Below are 19527 nucleotides of genomic sequence, written 5' to 3'. Positions count from 1 at the left end.
TGATATTACTTCACTTGCTTGATCACCCACTTGATATCCAGTCCTTTGTCCTTGTTTGCATCTGAGAATAGTCAGAAGGGATCAGGCTGCCAGGATGGGTACCTGAATGGACTTGCAAGGTACACCACATGTGAGCAAAAATGTCACTGTCTGACCACACTAGACAGCATGCTTATCTGTGTAAGAAAAGAGTGTGTGAGCCTTCTTTTATTCAGGAACAGTCTTAGGAGATTGCCCAAAGGCATCTCCAGGGGGACTGCAGGTGGAATGTCTCCATTTCTGTGAAGATACACTTTCCCTTTGAGAAAGTTTTGCTGTGGTGGAGGGCCTCCATTGTGCGATGGTCTGTAAGCAAACTGGTCTCGGTACAAACATGAAAGCATGTGACAAATGTAACTGAGTTACCTGTGTTTACAAACGTAGCCCATAATGATAATTATGACAATGTAAAATGGGGATTTCTCATGAAGAGGTTCTGTGTATGAGAAGCTGCAAGCATAAAAGTTGTCTCATTACTTTAAGCTGGCTTTACTATTAATGCGCATTGTTTTGACCTTTAAGAGCTTCAGGCTCAACAACAGGTTCAAAGCTGTGCATACTGTTTGCTCAAATGAATAAGGCACAGTAGGAAGAAACTACTTTATTAAAAGAGAAGAATCATACCTCTTACTCTGTAAATACTATTTTTTTTTCAATCTAAACCTACTCAGTGCATGCATACGTTTGTGTGGCTTTAAGAAAAATGTATTTACAATGTCAGACACTGTAATCCATCACTATAAATGCTACTTTTGCAATTGCACTTCAGCAATATTTTTTAATTCTGATGGCAATGTGAAGTAAAGTTGCCAGTGCTAAGTCTGGGGCCTAAGCAAGAGCCCTGTCATAAGCAGTAGTGGCAAGCGCAGCTCTGCCTAACGAAGAGCCTCGGGCCCTGATTCAGAGCCGACCAGAGCCGAGGCACAGTCTCGTCAGCTGTGGATGGCTTCACAGCAGAGCTCATACTTGGTAGAGCAAGGTTCGAAGTATGTCCTGCCCAAGAGTTGACACATTTTGACATACCCCATGGCAATAAGCAAAATGAACCGTAACGTATCTTATTTGCTTTGTACGTCGCAGGGCCTTATGCTGAGAAGGGTGACAGTCTCCCCCCGGCATCTGAGCCGGCCGGCCTCGCACTCGGTCATGGTCCGAGGGGCAGCAGAGCCACTCACTTCAGCACAGATCTGGATGCCTCCCTCCTCACACGGCCTGTCTTCGTCACAAACACAGCTGTTGGATTGCGCTAAGAAAAGCACAGAGGAAAAACACTCAGGATGGCATCCGACTCAATGAGAACCAGATTAAAAGGTTTCCAGCAAAACCATAGGATTGACAGCAATTTTCTGGAGGGTGCTCAGCACAGGAAAGACATGGACCTGTTGGAGTGGGTCCAGAGGAGGCCACAACAATGATCTGAGAGATGGAACAGCTCTGCTGTGAGGACAGGCTGAGAGAGTTGGGGTTGTTCAGCCTGGGGAAGAGAAGGCTCTGGGAAGACCTTATTGCAGCCTTCCAGTCCTTAAAGGGGGCTTAGAAGAAAGATGGGGACAGACTTTTCAGCACGGCCTGTTGTGATAGGAAAAGACAGAATGGTTTTAAACTAAAAGAGGGCAGATTCAGATGAGATCTAAGGAAGAAATATTTTGCACTGAGGGTGGTGAAACACTGGCCCAGGTTGCCCCGAGAGGTGGTAGATGCCCCAGCCCTGGAAACATTGGAGGTCAGGCTGGATGGGGCTCTGAGCAACCTGATCTAGTTGAAGATGTCACTGCTCATTGCAGGGGGGCTGGGCTAGATGACCTTTAAAGGTCCCTTCCAACCTAAACTATTGTATGGTTCTACAATTCTATGATTCTTTTCCTAACCAGAAGTAACATTAGCAGGTATCAGTGGAAAATACTGGATTCAGTATACTGCTGGGGCTTTCCCTGCTCAGACATGTTGGTTGTGCTTGTGGGAAAAGCTTGCTCAAGGTGCCTGAGATACTGTTTTCAAAGACTTCTCTGATGTTGCTGCTTGAACTGGTTCGTGTATCTACTGCTCCGCAGTTCATATAACATATGAGAGATCTGTCCTTGGACAGTAACCAAGTGGTCATGCAGACACTTAAAGCTGGTGTCTTTATTTACATACAGGCAGTTTCCCTAAGATCCAAGGATCTACTAAAAACAAATGTACACAATTCTGTCAGTGGCAACAGCTAAATAATCAGATAAGAAGGTCCCATCTGAGATTTATTTTTCGTAAATGTGTCCTTGTTTTGGTGTTATATGTTTATTTTTTTTTGCCTGTGTTTGTGCCTGCTGAAGCTCCAGACAGTTTTTATTATCTTTTTTTGTTATTATTTTTGTCTGTTCAATCCTGTTATATGAAACAGATTAAATCCTATCAAGTAATCTTTTTTATTTTCCAAATATGACAATAACTGTGCCTCTATCTGTTGCACTTCTAAAAACCTAATTTAATTCTTTATCTTCCCATTTCTGGCAACCTCCCATTAAATGCAATGTAGTGTAGGACACTCAGGGAAATTAGATCAGGGGATTTGAAAACTTCCACCGCAGACAGATCACAAAAGACTGGGACTATTTCATCTGAGGGAAGAGACAGTTACCTTTGATCATAATACGAGAAACTGGGGATAGGCAGTGAAGTACAAATAAAAGAAAGTGGCTTTCCTAGACAGTATAGAAAAAGACGTTAAATTCCTTGCCACAAGATACCACTGGGGAGATTACTCAGCAAATTTCAGGAAAGAATTAGCTATTCCTGTGGGCAGTAACAACTACCACAGTTACTGTGTTAAGGAATTTAAAACAGGTGGATACAGTGAAAAAAAAGTAGGGGAAAGGTGTCATCCAAAATTTCCATAGGACCAACAGGGCAGCCCACTTAACAGGGACTAGAAATAAGCTTTCCTGTAGATACTGCATTTTGTTGTGATATCCTGTGGGGTTTTCTGTTCCACGGTTGGAGTTTCCTGCCGTGTTTGGATACCAAACACTGGACTGATGGTTTGAGCAAGCAGTGCCTGGTGCTTATGGGAGGGACTGGAGATACTGTACCAGGATAGACCTAATGCATAACCGGGGATAAAGATTTCATTTTTGTCATATCAACAATTTTGCTTAAATTGTAAAGAATCTCTTACCATCACATTTTTCCCACAAATGGCATGATCCACATGATATTGCAGCTGCTTGAGGTATTTTGCAGTTTTCTGCATTAGTAAGAGAATATTTTCTGCCCATGCATTCCAAGGCATGCATCTTGCAAACAGTTAAGGGTGTGTTTCTTTTGGTTCTTTGATCTGTAGCACAGGTGTCCAGGGAAGGACTGAAAACAAAAGCAGGGATCATGCTATTTAAGTGTGCTTTATCTTGGTACCTTGGATAAAGAGCTGAGGGAATGGAAAACATTCAGGGTCTGGTTCCGTTTTCTCCATTCATTGAGATACATCCTACGAGTGCAGCAAGGGAACTCGAGACATATACATGTGAATAATTCAGACTCCTTCCTTTTTCACAGGATGCTGCATCTCAGCAGAGCCAGGATCCGTTCCCCCTGAAGGACAGGGATATTGCTGGGTATTTGCCATTGACGTCAGTAACAATGAGAGTGAGATTTTAGTTAAAAGGAGTTCAGACCTCATTACACACGCATGTGCCTAAGTACATACACAGAATAAATTTCATCTACACATATATGAAAATATTTTATAAGTATTTCTTGATTATAAGAGATGAGAATATACTTAAAGACCTTTTCTTTGCTGTCCTTAAAAGCTTCAGCTTTTACCAAATAAAATGTTATGATTCAGCATCAGAGACCAAAGATAATTCTGGAAATATGCATACATGTCCACAAAAATTTTAAGAAAAACCTGCTGTATTTATCCAGGGAATTTGCTTCTTTATGTCTTGAAATTCAGATATTGTTCTAACACCCATAAAAATTAGCTTGTAAAAGTGGTAATAACAATTCTCGGACAACCTTAAACATTGTTTGCTTTAGGGACAATTCCAGGAAGTTGTTATCATTTGTGTTTCATGCTGTTAAGTGTAGGAGGGAAGGAAAGAGCTGTTCCATTATTTCTGGATTTTAATCTCAAACCCCAAAATTCTCCACTTGTGCTCAATGCAATCAGTGGCACCTGTGTACAGTGAACAACAAAAGTGCCTCTTCAGAGCAGGGCATGCCTCTGCTCTCCAGGCTGTACTTTACAGCCACAGGTATGGTGCTGCACAGGGTTCAAGAGAGGAGAGACGTGCTCCCAGGGCATGGAGAGCTTTGAAATATGGCCCCAAAGGCTTGTTTTCAGCACAGCTCCTCCTTTTAAGCTCACAAACACTCCCAGAGAAACTTCTGGTGTCTAATGGCTCAGTTCTGAGGGTCAAGCTCAGCTAAATAGGTGTTTGGTGGGGAGGAGAGGCTGATGAGGTACAGTCAAATGGCCCTAATGAGCTTTATGAGGCTGCCTGAAGGGGAGGGTAACAGTCCCTGTGAAAGTGACTTGCCAGTGTGGGGAAGAGGAATTTGGAAGAGGGAAGGTGTGGTAACAAAAACCTTGCTCACTTGCTGGCCAAGTGCTAAGGTAACTTTTCTTTTTTTTTCCCCCTAGGAATTAGGAAGTGGGTTTAGGTTCATCTATAAATAAGACACTGAGGAAAAGTGCCTGCTCCAAGATCTGGCAATGGTTCTTTGAGAGATGGTTTTGAAGCCTTTTAGAAGAATAGCTGGCTTTACAGAAAGTTTAAACTATATGCAACATAGTGCCTTTTTAAGATATTTAAAATTTGGCACAGGGCTCATCAGCTGAGCCTGAAAACTTTGCTGTGTCTACCTACCACTAAAGATTATTAACTGTATCACATCCCCTACTTAAGTTAGCATTCTCAATGGCACTGGGTCCCTTAACTGCTGTGCTTAGTCAAAATATCAGCTACCAAATCCTTAGTAAAGTTTGTTACCTGAATTTTCCTTAATGCTCTTTTGCTAACATAAAGAATGAGGTTTACTCCCTTATTTTGAGGCAAAACAGCCCAATGGATACACAACTCCAAGCACTTGATAAAGGAAGCCCATGCATTTGTCTGCATTATATCGTTTGCTTGACTGGCTGTACAGCCTATGAGTTAGTGGTGCACTGATTTATAATGTAAGAGTTATATTTACAGAGAGAGGTATAAGAAAAACTTAGTCATCAAATATCATCTTAAGTTTGGAAGAATTAAGTGTGATGCAGGGAAAGCATCTAATCTGTAATTAAGCTGTTTATTCTGTTTAAAATTAGTTAAAGTTCAGAGGCCTTCTTTATTCACCTGAATGATAAATCTCAATATTGAGTCTTAAGGTCAAAAACTTGTATACAAGGCAGCTTAAATTAGCTGAAAAGACTAAAGCCAGACACAAGTGCATTAATCTGTCTGCTGTGCACCACTTAACCAACACCCAAAAGAGGGGAAGTAGGCTGATTGAACCAGCTGCCAAAGGGAGTTCATGATGAACTCATGGAATTCCCATAAGTTCCCATGAACCCAGGGAGTTCACAGTCCATGCTGCCAATCTTTATCTACAGTATAATCCCTCAAACCCTTTTAAGAGTGCTTCACATATTTGCTATGGCTGGGTCAGCTGGGAGAAAGCCAGTGGAAATCAACATGTTCAGATGCATAAGAAAAAAGATGGAGAATCTGCACGCATAAGATAAATTAATAATTTGCAGTCATTGCTGAGAAAGGATACTACAAGACTGAAAGCATGACTGCAGTGCAATAAAAATTGTTAGAGGCAAGGAATAATTCTTGTGTAAAGTGAATGTGAAAAATCCAATACCTTTTACCTGAAAAAGGCGGCTTGGGTAAGAACAAGCTTTTACTAAAGCACATACCATGAGAAATAAAATAGCAGATATAAGTCAGCAAATACCCCTCTCCCTTTCCCCCACAATGAGAGGCAGGCAACTTCTGGTGAAACTAACAAGTGAAAAATTCAGTATGCTGGAAATTAACAACTTAAAATTATATTCAAGACCATAAGTTTTACTATAACATAGGCCAAGAACTCCTAGGGGTATCATAGATGCTACACAAATAAATGTGGGGGAAAAAAAAAAAGGGATAGTATTCCAAAATTATCAAATCTCATGTTTCACTGTAGAGATAGTCTTTAGCTAATTGAAGCTGACGTTTCATCTGTATTGATACACTAACTGTGCTCTGACCCCTTCCTTGCACTAGGACAAATTCACACAGAATAGCTGGTGTCCTTACTTTTAAACTCCTTTTGCCCCTAAAAGATAGAGACTGCATCAGACTGCCTGTTAGGAATGGTCCCTGACGCTCATAACTCCTGCACTGCACCTGGGAATTATATGGAAGTTGGCCCTTGCCAAAGCTCTACCTCTAGTAGAGGAGCTGCTTTAGCAATTTATCAGAACTGGTGCCCAGCATTGTTCCCTGGCTCTAACTGATGATGACAGATGTAGCCTAAGGCACAAAGTCATGAAGGACAAACTACCCCTCACCAGCCTTTCTTGGGGTTCTTGTGTTATCCCTGGAAGTCTCTGTTGCTAGTCTCTTGGAAACTGAACATATGTAGGATGGGCTGAAACCATGGTGTTCCTGGACTCCCACAAGAACTCTTGTTCCCAGCTCTTTTCCAAGCAAAGGCTGCTGAAAGTCACTGCCACAGCGAAGAAAGCCAAGTCACTTCTGATCTCTGAGGAATAACCAAGATCTGCTTACATGCCTTACTCCTATCACCTTAACAGGCTGGTAGATTAGTCTGCTTTGACAGCTGATGATTTATCCTTCTATTATTAGATGTGTTATTTCAAGATAAAGTGAAAAGATGGCATCAGGTAACAGAAAGGGCTGTTATATATCTTCCTGCCATTTTGAACATAATTATAAAAAATAGAAACAGGCAAGTAGTAGATTAATTATAGCTGAAGCTTGAATGCATAACTGAACGTAATTCATTTAACTGCCAACATTATTTTGACTCTGCCCAAGGCCTTCCCTAGCTTTGTGGACTCCCATCATGTTCTATGTAACTAACCTCAACACACCCATGAAGCAGAGGAGGGGTGTTGCCTCACTTTAATGAGTATTGAGACAAAAAGCGTAGAACCAGATTATTTAACATATTTAGGTGTTTAAGGATAGGAATAGAGTCTTAGCAGAGTTGTTACAAACCTGACATCTCTGCACGCAAGACAATGGCCTCAGGTCCTAGGGAGTACCCAGTGGATCTACAAAACCTGAACTAAACTCACCAATTTTAATTTTGAGGTGTTCAAAGTGTGCTAACTTTGGCTTAGAACCAGAGTCACCATGCAGGGCACTCTTGAATTATGCGGTTGATGGAAAGTACATGTCCTCCACTGAGATCTGCTACCTTGAAACAACTTCAAAATTTCTTTCTCCTACTACACAAGGATAAGACAAATTTGGTCTGTTATCATGGAGTTTCCAAACTGCTCAGCTCCTGCTGTGATGTAAACCCAGCCAGATTTCACATCCAGAGCTCACACCCACTGTGATGACTTTATAAGAGACTTCATCCAATCTATGAAAACCAGCCCAGGTGTTGGAGTGCTGAGCTTTTTGGCATATCTGGCTACCAGCACCAGGTGGTCTTGGGTGTCTTCTTTTTAATCCTGTTTTCATTCTGTTGCCTCCATGTTTAGCAAAGAACTGAGAGTTACTCATTTCCTTACATTTCTCCTGCATTGCTTATTGCAGAATATAGGCTTAGATAAAACAGGAAACAATAAACTCTGGACTGAAGGTTATGCCAGGAAAGGTGATGTGACTGGTCTGTGCAGACTGCTGTATAAAAAGGAGATTAGATTACTGTGCCTTTCATAACTCCAGTCGCTCAGCAGGGAAAAGAAATCTGCTTTATTTCAGTAGCTTACTGCTTTGATGGTTTAAGTCCCAAGGGCCTCTGTTCTAACTTTTCCTCAATCTTCTAAATCTTCAAAATATCATTTTATCTTTTTCCATTTACTTCACAGATCAAGTGGAGCTGAAATTATCCCTTCACCTTCTGTCATCCAACCAAATTCCATCACTGCTAAAACCCACTGACAGCTCTGACAAGGCAGGTAAGTAATGAACAGGACATTGATTGAGCTGTAAAGCAAACAAAGTACAATGCCTCCTTCTTATATGAGTGAAGCTTTCTCATCTGTCATGGACTGAAGAGTGAAGAAATTTAATTGGTCTTGAATAAAGTGAGACAGTCATTGCCAAATTCAGCCTGAACTTACCCACACTCATAGGGCATTTTGCACACACACTGAGACTGATGCACTTTCTCCCATGGCTGACATTTAGGCTCTGTCACTTCTGGTTTCACACTGGGCACTGAAGTAGAAGAACACAGACAGTGCTATTAAGGGTCAGAAAAACAAGGTCTGTTAAAGGTCTACTCTGAAATTATCCCATCAGTTGAGCTTATAAGGCACTGAATTGTACAACCATGACATAAAGTCACATCCTGCATGTTCATTAAAAGTATCTACTACATGGAAGAAATCAATACCATTAAAAAGATAGGTTACACTTTGTAGAGCTACTGTTCAGTAATTTATCCATGGGTCATGAGTCAGATGGAAGGAGACACGTACTATGTTCAAGCTTAAACATTCATCTAATTTCTGCAGCAGCTGTTTGTTTCTGCTAAACTTAGCAGTACTGAATCATAGCTGGCAAAAGCTTTAACGTTAGGTTTCAGAGGTATTGGCTTCATTACTGTCACTAGAAAAGCTAAGGCTCCGAAGTCCTATGTAGAAATGTAATATCTTTATGCATTCATGGTAATGAACACCACGAGTTCCATCCTTAGTCCTCAATCTACACTAACTCTCAAAATAAAAGCCATTGTGATTCTTGGGGAATATTCATGACTGCACATGTACTGTTCTTTGAGTGCTGAGTTGTATTCCAAGGTTGAAAATGAAATAGGCGTTTGCTAAATGTTCCTCTGGAGATTTCTGTAGCAAGTAATGGCAAGATTTGCTAAATCCATACAGACATACTTTGTGAGAAAGCTTTATCCTGATTTGTGTTTTAGACAAAACTTTAGTCTGCAGTTTTCTACTTTAACATGAAACTTTAATACACCTGTTGCCTTAAAAAAAAAAATCTCGCTTATAGATTAAGACTTGCCAAGCAAAATAGACAGGCAGAAATTGCCAGAGAGGTAAAGAAAAAAAAGAGTTGCAGTGCATTGCAATACAGACAGTAGGCATAACCCTGTCTTGCTGCAGAGGGGAAATTTCCACTGAAAATCACTGTGTTGTCTCCATCCCTGGGTTTATATAGTTGACTGTTACCGACACTACTGCTGACTAAATACTCTCACTCAAATGTATGTGTGCCACTGTGTCTGTGTACACATATCTTCTTAACTTCTATGCTTCTTATCTTATATTCCTTGGGTTTTTTTAACTGTTGTTCTAATCTAATTGTTGTCCCTTTTTTGTTTTTTAACTTTTGTACTAATGCAATGCTCCCACACAGGCAGGCACAAGCTGTTTCTAAAGACGGAAGCATTTGAAACGGTTTCTAATTATTGGAATTTCATGGAATTTCAATATATGATGTAACAACAACAACAACAAAAAAAAAAAGAAAATCAGTTACTAAGGTTAAGCCTAAGGAGAAACTGGCAACAGTACTTTAGCACTGGTACTTTAGCAGCAGTGAGTCATTTATTTACAGCTATGTTATTCCTTCTGAAATCCTTACACGTCCTGTTTATGTGGATATGACACAGTAGCAGACGATTCTCTGGGAAGACCTTATTGCAGCCTTCCAGTCCTTAAAGGGGGCTTAGAAGAAAGATGGGGACAGACTTTTTAGCAGGGCCTGTAGCGACAGGACAAGGGTAATGGTTTTAAACCAAAAGGGAGTTGATTTAGACTAGACATAAGGAACAAATGTTTTCCACTGAGGGTGGTGAAACCCTGGCACAGGTTGCCCAGAGAGGTGGTAGATGCCCCATCCCTGGAAACATTGAAGGTCAAGTTGGATGGGGCTCTGAGCAACCTGGTCTAGTTGAAGATGGCCTTGCTGATTGCAGGGGGATTGGACTCAATGACCTTTGGGGATCCCTTCCAAACCAAACTGTTCTATGATTTTATCACTTACACTGGGAATCTGACAGGACTGTTGCCTTTTGAAGTCTAAGCCTGATTGTAACCTGTCCCTGCAAGCCAGGCAACCTCAGGCAGCAGTTGGCTAATAAGGGGAGGGCAGACATGAAATATAGGAGACATGTCTAATTTTCTACAGCAGTGGCTGTTGTCCCCAAGCAAAGGTCAGGGATATGAGAACATGTGGGACCTTGGGTGAGGATGTGACTGGCCTGAAGCAGCAAGCTGCTTGGATGTCTGTATGTCACTGACTAGCATTGTAGGAGTGCACAAAAGAGATCCTTGTCTGCCTTCCACAGCTGGAAAATATGACTTAGCTAGAGCTGCTATAGCCCATTTCCCTCTCTGCCAGTGTGTGCCAGAATCAGCCCAAAGCTTAAAGAGCTGTTAGCATGAACTTACAGCAGCATTTTCCCATTGCTTCCAGTTCCTGAAGATTTACTCTATATATATCAGTTTATATATATCTATATATATATCAGTTGTGTGACTGTCAGATGTACAAAAGGAGTCATCCAGCCTTCTCTGCCAGGCAAGGCTGTGGTGCACGGAACAGCTTCCAGATAGAAAAGCCATATCTGTATGGTGCAGCTCACATGGTGGTGGTGTTACACAACATGGGTGGAAAGTGAAGTATACTGGAGTGGCAGAATAGGCAGCATACATCCCAGGCAACCTCTTAAAATATTGTTAGTGAAAATACTTGATAGTAATAGGGGAGTGGGAAGAAAAAAAACTGTAAGGAAACCTCACAAGAATTGTCATAAGGCATCTTGTTTGAACAGCCACAGAAAACATACACTCACATTTTCTGTGCTTCCTGCTGGTGATACAAGTATGGCTTCTCTATCACTGTATCATAGTATGTGCAGGAAAGAAACTGCTGCATTGCACTTGGAGGACTGCAGTGGCTTACCTGGTCTCTTGCACTGGATAGTCTTCGTGTCAGGAGACCACTTGAGACTGGGCTCACACAAAACAGAGCTTGCCCCTTCTAAGTGCATGCCATGTGGACAAGACAGAGTTATTCTCTCACCAATCTCATACACAGGTTTCCATGGCTCTCCTTGCAAACCCCCCTCCAGGACAGGCAGGAGACAAGCAGTTTCTGAGGATTGAAACATTTGAGATAGCCACAGTGAATCAGTGGATTGCAGAAAGCAGTCACGTATTTTATCTTAAATTCCTTAACAAATTGAATGGTAAGATTAGCTGATTTTCCTGTAGAAACACATCAGTCGTGTTAACACAATCAATCATCACACCAGCCAAACATGTGCAATAGTAAGGACAGAGTGATAGTATCTTATCCTACTGCCTGCAGGTCCAGCCCTAACTTGAACAGGGCTTCTCTATTCTTAAGATCTGTGCTTCTGTCGAGGGTTCATACTTGACATACTCATAGAGAGTAACATGATAGTAGTGAGAGGTCATACATACAGGACCCTGGGAGAATGTGTACTGACATACAAAGAGATGAAATTTAAAGAATGTGGACTAGCATTTGTGGGTAGTTAGTGCTGGTTGGAAGGAGGAAAGGATTGTGTTAAACTACAGGTCTGAAAAGTCCCAAGTCTATCTGGTCACACTCAAAGTTGACTCACAAATAAAATGTGCAGGGGAAAAAAGAAACCCTAATGGTTACTGTCTGGGTTAGAAGAAAAGAGTGAAGTGAGGAGATCATCCAAGACAAAAAGTGATCTTTGGATTTGTGTTCTTATGACAAGGGGGCAACTTGAGAACTTTGTGGTTGCCCAGTGCTGCCTGCTGGACCTTTTCCTCAGTTTGCTTTAGACATACACTTATCCCTATGGTTCTTGGATATAGCCACAGGCCTAAATTAAGCAACAAAGTTTGCTTCCATAGGATGTAATTCCTGGACTGGAATTCAGTCTCCCTCACTTCCAGTCTTCCTTAAAACTGGACTTTATGAGCATGTTTCTATTTCAGTATTACAATATTTGGATTAAAAATAGAAGTAAGTTTAGACCTGATTACGTTTAGGGAACTAGGAAATGCAGGTGTGTACTTTTCCACTGTTGTTGTTGTTGCAAAGCAGACACTCAGAGATGGAATTTTCTTTCAAAACAAGAGTATTAGACATACCCTGGCAATATCTGTCTCCAACTTGCCACTGTAAATTACTGCTGCACTTAGCAACAGGATCACCAACAAGAGAATATCCATGTCTGCAAGCATAAACAATGTTTTTCCCAACAGGGTATGAGTTTTCAGCATTCTGAAAGAAAAGGAACAGGTGAAATTTTGGATATACAATCTAAGAACTACTAGCAGCATTGAACACCCTTTAATTCTGGGCTGCAATAGCTGAAGACAGTAAGAAGTATTAATGTCACTCTACAATGCACTGATGAGAGCGTCTAAAATATTGGGTGCAGTTATCAGTAGTGAGTAAATGTGATCAAAATGGAGATGATGCTGCAAATAAGTTGGTAAAATACAGAATAGTCAGGCTATCTTAACTTAGGAAAGGGAGGGTTAGAGTTGAAGGTACTCTGTGACAGGGCTCTGGCAGTGGTACGTCAGTGACGAAACAGCGCTCTCCTGCCAGTGTAGAAACTGACTGCAAATATGGCTGTTATGAAGCATTAGAGGGGGAAAATAAGCTCTTGAACAGCTTTCCAGGGGAGCAGTGAAGAGTATACGGCTTTGCTAATTCTTAGGATGGCATGTTATCTGCTTGCTAAAGGTTAATGTGATATGGTCAGTCAGAAGAGATGGACTTGAAGACAAAGGTCTTTTTCCGAAGGAGAGATTTTTTGAAAAATCCAGATTACTCCACAAATTGCAGGGTTTTACCTTTAGTTTATGAAACAAACATAACATATCAATATGGGAGACACCTAGTGATTACCAGAAAAAAAAATCACTGGCAAAAGAAGAAGCACAAAATTTTGGAACTTGCCTCAGGTTGCAGTTGTGTAGAGACAACTAATGGATTTTGAATGAATCTTTTTATCTATTTATTGAGCAAAAAGACTCTAGACAGTCTCGTAACATGGAGAAGGCATAATCTGTTCTTACAAGGAACAAATTTATTCTCCCTTGTTAAATAGGCCCAAGTTACAGTCAGCCAAACACCTTGCCAGATCACAGTTTCACCAGGGAACAAGAAAGTGCAATGGTGAGTTACAGGGTATAGAGTGAAGATTCCTAAAATGTTTATAATTTTGCTATGGACTTGCTGGATGACCTTGGAGAGTTTACTTTCTGTACTGTTTTTTCTTTAGTGTCCCGTGCTTTAATATGTAATTCCTGTGGCACAGAAAATTTTTAATATGCTTATATGGTAAAGGACAAGTAGTTTACTTTTCTCTGTAGGTACCATGGTACAGAAAAGTGAAGATTTTGTTCTGGTTTTGGGGGTGGGGCTTTTTTGTTGTGGGGTTTTTTTTTTCTTTTTAGTAAGAATTCTTGGCTAATGTCATGTAAACATCATCCAGGGAGAAATGCTGAGAAAGCTGCTAAACAGTAGCTCTGATACTAAGCTTACCAAGATAAATACAAATTTGCAAGTGGATATCTGCATTAACTGTAGTAGGGACACTGCAGGTAAGGATAGGACAGATAATAGAGTTCTAGAATAACTCACTTGAACAAATCCATTTTCCAAGAGAGGAGGAGGTGAACAGAATTCTGTAGGAGTTATGGATAAATCAAAACAGTGTGGTTCAATCAATCTATGAAGCAAACAAAAGTATGATTTAATTTGAATTTAGTCTCCCTTCCTTTCAAAATACTACACTCCTCGGTGAAGCCCATTTTCAAGACTATTATGCATTCCATTTACATCACAATTATACTCAAATCAGGCACTGCCAGGCTGAGAAAGTGCTAAACAGAATGGTGTCAAGTTGACTGGCTTTTACCTCATTTTCAAATCTTACCTGGTATTAGATTCACAGCTTCTGAATTTCATTTTGTTTCAACTTAAATATGAAAGCTCAGTAAGTGATCTTCTCCCTGAATTCAATAGCTTATGCATCTTTCTGAAATACATTTTTAAATTTTGCTGTAGCTGTGCTCCAGATGTTTCTTTTCTGCTTACCGAAAATGCTGCAACTCTTCATCCTCACATGGTCTGCTTTCACGCTGCTCTCCTATGCAGGCCTTCCCACCACCACGTGGGGAGGGGTTGTTGCAGGTTCTACTCCTTGATTTCCTTCCCCCCGAACAAGGACTCCAGGAAGACCAGCAGCTCCAGTGTCCATCAACAACTCCTGTGTAACATTTGATAATATTTCACATTAAACCACTTTGCAGGTTTATTGTCCTTGAAGAAAAAAAAAACATGTGCTGTTCAAATCCAAACTTTGCAGGTCCATTGTCCTTGAAGAAAAAAAAACATGTGCTGTTCAAATCCGAACTGTGACCTTACAAAGAATACCAGATCCCAATGATCTAATCTTACCTAAACTCACCTTTCACATAAGTATAATTCCATGGAGTCTGTAAATTAGCTATTTTTATATTCTCTTAAACTCTGATATCAGATATAAATAATTAAAAAAATAAAGAGCAAAATTTTTTAAGTTATTGATACTCATTCATTTAGTATGTATACTTATAGAAAGTTGCGTTTTGAGTGGTTAGTATTGTCTACTCCATTTAACAATAATAATAAAAACAGTTCTTTGTTAAGTACTGTTTGGAGATGTTAAGCAAAGACTCAGGCTCGCCATGACCCTCCCCATGCCGCGTCTCTGCAGCAATACCTGAGCCAAGCAGCCACTGCACATCAGCCACTCATGCAGGTTGTGCAGTAGGACAAACAGACTCTGGAAGCAGGAGAGCACACTTGGCCACTTTTAAACTCTGACAAGTTTAAAGAGTCCTGACCTGGCTGATCTTGCACAAGAGTTCCCAGCTCACAAGCTGATCCAAAGGTGTAAGGCTTGCAGTAACACACGCAACGAGTTCCTTCCACGGCCGCCTCACCACCATTCTGGCAAGGCTGACATTTGCAGGGATCATTTTCAGCCATATATTCTTCAATGGCTTGTTTTAGGTAATGCTTTTTGACTGAGGAGCAGGGCACTTCCTTTACCAGCTCATATAATGGTGTCAGCTACACACAGTAGAGAAACATTTATATTAAATAGTTATAGTCAGGATATAAGAGTTTATGAGCACATTTTGTTATGTAAGATAATTTGTGATGTATGCTTCTGCACATGGGAGTTGACAGATGCTGTAATTTGCTAGCTAGCTAGCTTAAATATTATGTTAGTATTTAATATTAGCCTTTTTCTGAAAAGTCAGCTCTGCTTAACAGCATCCCTTAAAGATAGCGGTAGATGTTTAAACATATTTGAGCTACGAGATTACAGTTGAGGTAAAAGTGTGACACAGACCACCACTGTACATACAAGTTACAGTTCAGTAACCTGAATTCTCACCTAGCTATTCCCAGCTTAAAAAGCTGCACATTTAAACAACTCATTATGTTATTTCATAGACCAGTGATTGAAGGTAACAATAAGCAAAAACATTTTACATTTCTATTGCCTACTTTATGCTATTCTATGCTTTTACATTTAATTGAAAGCTTCCTGACAGAAATCTTTTGGGTTTATACCATTCTTCAGTATGTGGGCAATTCCCAAAAGGGATTTAAGACAAGGTAGCAGTGAATATGATCATGCCCAGTTTAGAAGTGTCCCGCTTCCAGAATCTCCAGTTATGCCAAACTTATGGATGCAGAGAGAAGGAGGAGCGATAAAAGGGATGCACAGTAGTTGGCAAGTTGAGTGGAAGCTACACAGACCTGCCAATATGCATTTCAGGAAAGGGGCTATCTGAAATCCAGGCTTTCTCCAATGCTAGCGTGACCCTCTCTTGTAAGCAGAACTCCACTGAAATCACTGAAGGCTTGTAAGATGGTAGGTATCGACCTGCCAGAGGACCTAGATTTGTGATCCAGCTGATCACGTTGGCTTCACGGAATTTTCTTCCTGTGAATTTTTCTTTTCTTTTTTTTAAAGTGATCTGAAAACAAAATAATTGAAGACTACAGCCTGATTAATCACCAGCTATAGCTTAATCATTTCTCCCCTGGAGGTGATCCCACCTGCTAATCTCTACTTCAGGAAAATAGCCTTACCTTTTGTTTAATTACTCTGGGATAGTCTGTCACTGATCTGGCCCAAAAGGAGTATCTCTGACTGTTCCCAGCAGGATTATTCAGCTCTAGATAACTAAGGCCAGCAACAGCACCTGGGCTTCCTCCTTCTATGTATGGGTCTCCTTTAATCTTATTACCACTGCTTCCTGTAGATTCAGGATGGGAAATACAGAAAATACCACATTGCTATATTTACAAATGGAAGTAGAAACAATACATGCAAAAACTATACTAGCAAGTAGTGGAGATCAATCACCTGTGCCTTAGGTGCCTTAAGAACAGCTACATGGATAATATAAAAGAAGTATCTGTTTTTGCAGGTGTCTTGGCAGCCCTGACTTAGGTTGTCCAGAAAAGTACTAGTTACTGGGAAAGCATTATCAATGATTGATGGTGTTGGAGAGCCTTTTAAACTAGGCAGTTGGTGTCTGGGTTCAGCGTGTTGAGATAGAGTTCAACAAAGCTATCAACACCTGCTTCTCATTTTGACAGCTATTTAGAAGGAGATGAAAGCTGCGTCTGCAGCATGACAACAGCATGAGTCACCGTTGAACTTTACCTGAAGAAGTCTGTAGCAGTTCATCCAGTTTGGAGCACTTTACTTTCTTCTTCTTCACAATGAATGCATTCCAGCCTGATGTGGTGCACTCGTACATGTCTGTAATGCTCATACCTGCAGATATTCCATCCATTAACAATACTGTACACAGAAATTGTGTTGGATTCATTTTCGAGTCTCCTATTGACTTGAGGTGTGTTTTAGAAAGAAAAGAACCATGAAGTATTATCCCTAAATTAGAGGCAACTAACTAATACATCCTGTGGGAAGGCCCATGCATTGCTAAAGCCTATGGATGGAACCTGAGAGATGGGAGGTATATCTGGAAAAAGTTTATTATTCCTTTAATCTCTTTTCTCAACAATCCCTAATCCTACAGCACTGCTCCCAACTGAGTACCATCATACATGTCACTATGATGTTTTGTTTGCTCTGTTTGTAGTTTATTCTGCTTTACACAGTTTTACCCAATCTTCATCTCGAAGTAACTTTTAAGCTTTAACACTATTTGAGATATAGATTGGCACTAGAATTCAACTTTAGCCTGATGAGGTCCTGAAACAACTATCAAATCTTTACCACCCACAGCACTGCAGGTCACAGATGTGATCTAGAACTAAATGTTGTGGTCTGAGCACTTTTTCTAATCTTCTTTCTTTTAGCCATGAAGAGAACATGGTGACTGGTAAAAGTCTCTTACTTGATTTTGGATATTAGCTGGGAGAACATGCAAATGAATTTTTATTCTTGTTTATTCACTTTGTTTCTTGTAACAAATAGTCTAGTAATCTACCTTCTGCTTTCATTTTGTCGGTATCCATATAAAAAATAACTTTGTAATGTCCTCCTAGAGATCCAGACTGTAAGAAATGAGTCCCAAAATGTTCAATAAGTCTTCGGTAGACATTGTACTCATAGACGACTGGAAGGTTGGCCAGTTCCTTCCAAAAGGCCTCCGCAAGTGTGAGAAAATCTGGGCGGTTGTTAATAAACTGAGCAACTTCCACACTGTTCTCAACAACCATCAGCTGTTTACTCTGCGGGAAGGAAAAGAAGTCAGTCATGCTCCATGTCACTATCAGTGTGGTTCCTACTAGCCAGAGGATATGTACGTTATATTGGCTACTAACCAGCGCTTTACAGAGCTGTTAGGTTTGTCTAAGCAACTTGGTGAATGCAAAAAGAATACCCTGAAGTTAGGAAATATCTTTTGGACCTTTATGCGTAATTGCTGTAACATCCTTCTTTTCCACCTGGGTGCCTGAAAGCTAGCATAAGGACAAATAAGAAAGGAAAATATTATTCTTCAAAACTAATAGTGGTTTCCATACTAGAAGCCTGTCAGTAGCAGGTTAACAAGCCTTGTTTGAAAGCAAATCAGAGGCACTAGAGAGGTCTTCTTTGCACCCTGTTTTGTCTAGAGGAGCCTTTCTTTGTAAGGGTCTCTAGCCATTTTGAGGATGTTGCTGAATGATAAAATCCTATATGCCTATACAGTAACACTCACCTCAGCCTCTCAGTTACTTTTGAACTTTGTTATGCTAAGTTTCAACATATGCCACTGTTACTGTGGTAAAATGAGCTTGTCCTCTGTCAACTTGAGGGACATAAAATGTATAAACATGTACTTGATTCTATTTGCTATAAGATAGAGGTTATACTTCATAATTGAGAATTACTCTCACATGATTTATCTAATGCTTCCTTTTAAATAAGTCAAAAGCACTGTGACCTCCTGTCTGTTTAAGACACCAGATCTCTCTCTTAATGGAGTTCTACTAGTAGAACCACTTAATGGAGTTCTACTAGTGGAAAATGTATTACAAAATAATTAATCACAGAATTATTTCAATATTTTTCCTCCAAGATACTGACAGAAGTAATAGAAAAAAAGAAGTGCAGTAAACTATTAGAAGAAAATGGAAAAGTTTAGTCAATAATGAGAAGAAGCTAATGTTTTTCTTCCTCAGATAAGGAGGAATTCAGCTAGTAAATAAATAAATTACTAATAAAGAGGTAAAATGGAGAAAGTAAAAACAGAAGCCATCCTTTCTTAATTGATACCTAAACCAGCGATCTCTTTGTAAAGCTTTTATGGGATTTTTTTCTGTCATGCACGTTGTGCCAAAAATATCAGGATAAAATAAATATTTGCATCTGACTATAAAAGCACATGAAAAAAATTATGAAAATATTTATGCAAAACATTAAGCCACTGTGACAATTTATACATACCTTTTGACTGTGTTGCAGAATTTTATTCTGTGAATAACTGTGCCCACTGTTTGATTTTTCATACCTCTCTGTGTGTTTCATATAAGACCAGCTGCTGTTGAAAAACTCATAACTGAAATCATTCTGAATTTTAACCTAGAAGATGAAACACAGAATTCTGTATAAAGAGCTTGAAGAATGTTAAAAATGGTAACTTATAGAGTAGAGCGAGTCTCTCCTGATGCAAAAAAAAATGATATGTTTTTCAGGCTGAATCAATTTCAGATTTCCTAAAAAAGTACTGAACACTACTGGAAAAGCATTACATATATTTTTAATGTATTTGTATATTAAGTATTTACATTACAAAGTAAAGTACATTAAGGATTGCTTGGCATG

At 40.0% G+C, this 19527-nt stretch overlaps 1 protein-coding gene across 1 annotated transcript; it reads right to left on the bottom strand.

The window, feature by feature from the left end:
• Nucleotides 1-1059: 1059 nt before the first annotated feature.
• Nucleotides 1060-19303, bottom strand: LOC104618419 (complement component C7-like). The gene is made up of 12 exons (XM_010284002.1): nt 19150-19303; nt 17708-17951; nt 16915-17028; nt 16335-16501; nt 15071-15299; nt 14280-14451; nt 13824-13911; nt 12317-12449; nt 11127-11318; nt 8321-8417; nt 3194-3378; nt 1060-1285 (listed from the first exon to the last, which is right to left on the bottom strand). Exons 1-12 carry the CDS (start codon nt 19228-19230, stop codon nt 1098-1100), a joined length of 1890 nt encoding a protein of 629 aa, XP_010282304.1. The 5' UTR covers nt 19231-19303; the 3' UTR covers nt 1060-1097.
• Nucleotides 19304-19527: the final 224 nt, after the last annotated feature.

This window comes from Phaethon lepturus, unplaced genomic scaffold (genome assembly GCF_000687285.1).
Source record: "Phaethon lepturus isolate BGI_N335 unplaced genomic scaffold, ASM68728v1 scaffold6683, whole genome shotgun sequence".
Taxonomy (NCBI): domain Eukaryota; kingdom Metazoa; phylum Chordata; class Aves; order Phaethontiformes; family Phaethontidae; genus Phaethon; species Phaethon lepturus.
The sequence above is the reverse complement of the archived record's forward strand: the minus strand, read 5'-3'. Positions and strand labels throughout refer to the sequence as shown.

Excerpts from the sequence above, each read along its gene's own strand:
- LOC104618419 (XM_010284002.1), bottom strand. The coding sequence starts at position 19,230 with ATGAAACACACAGAGAGGTATGAAAAATCAAACAGTGGGCACAGTTAT. Across the intron at positions 16,502-16,914 it reads ACTGCTACAGACTTCTTCAG|GAAGCAGTGGTAATAAGATT; the intron begins GTAAAGTTCAAC and ends CTGAATCTACAG. Across the intron at positions 1,286-3,193 it reads TTTGTGGGAAAAATGTGATG|CGCAATCCAACAGCTGTGTT; the intron begins GTAAGAGATTCT and ends TGCTTTTCTTAG.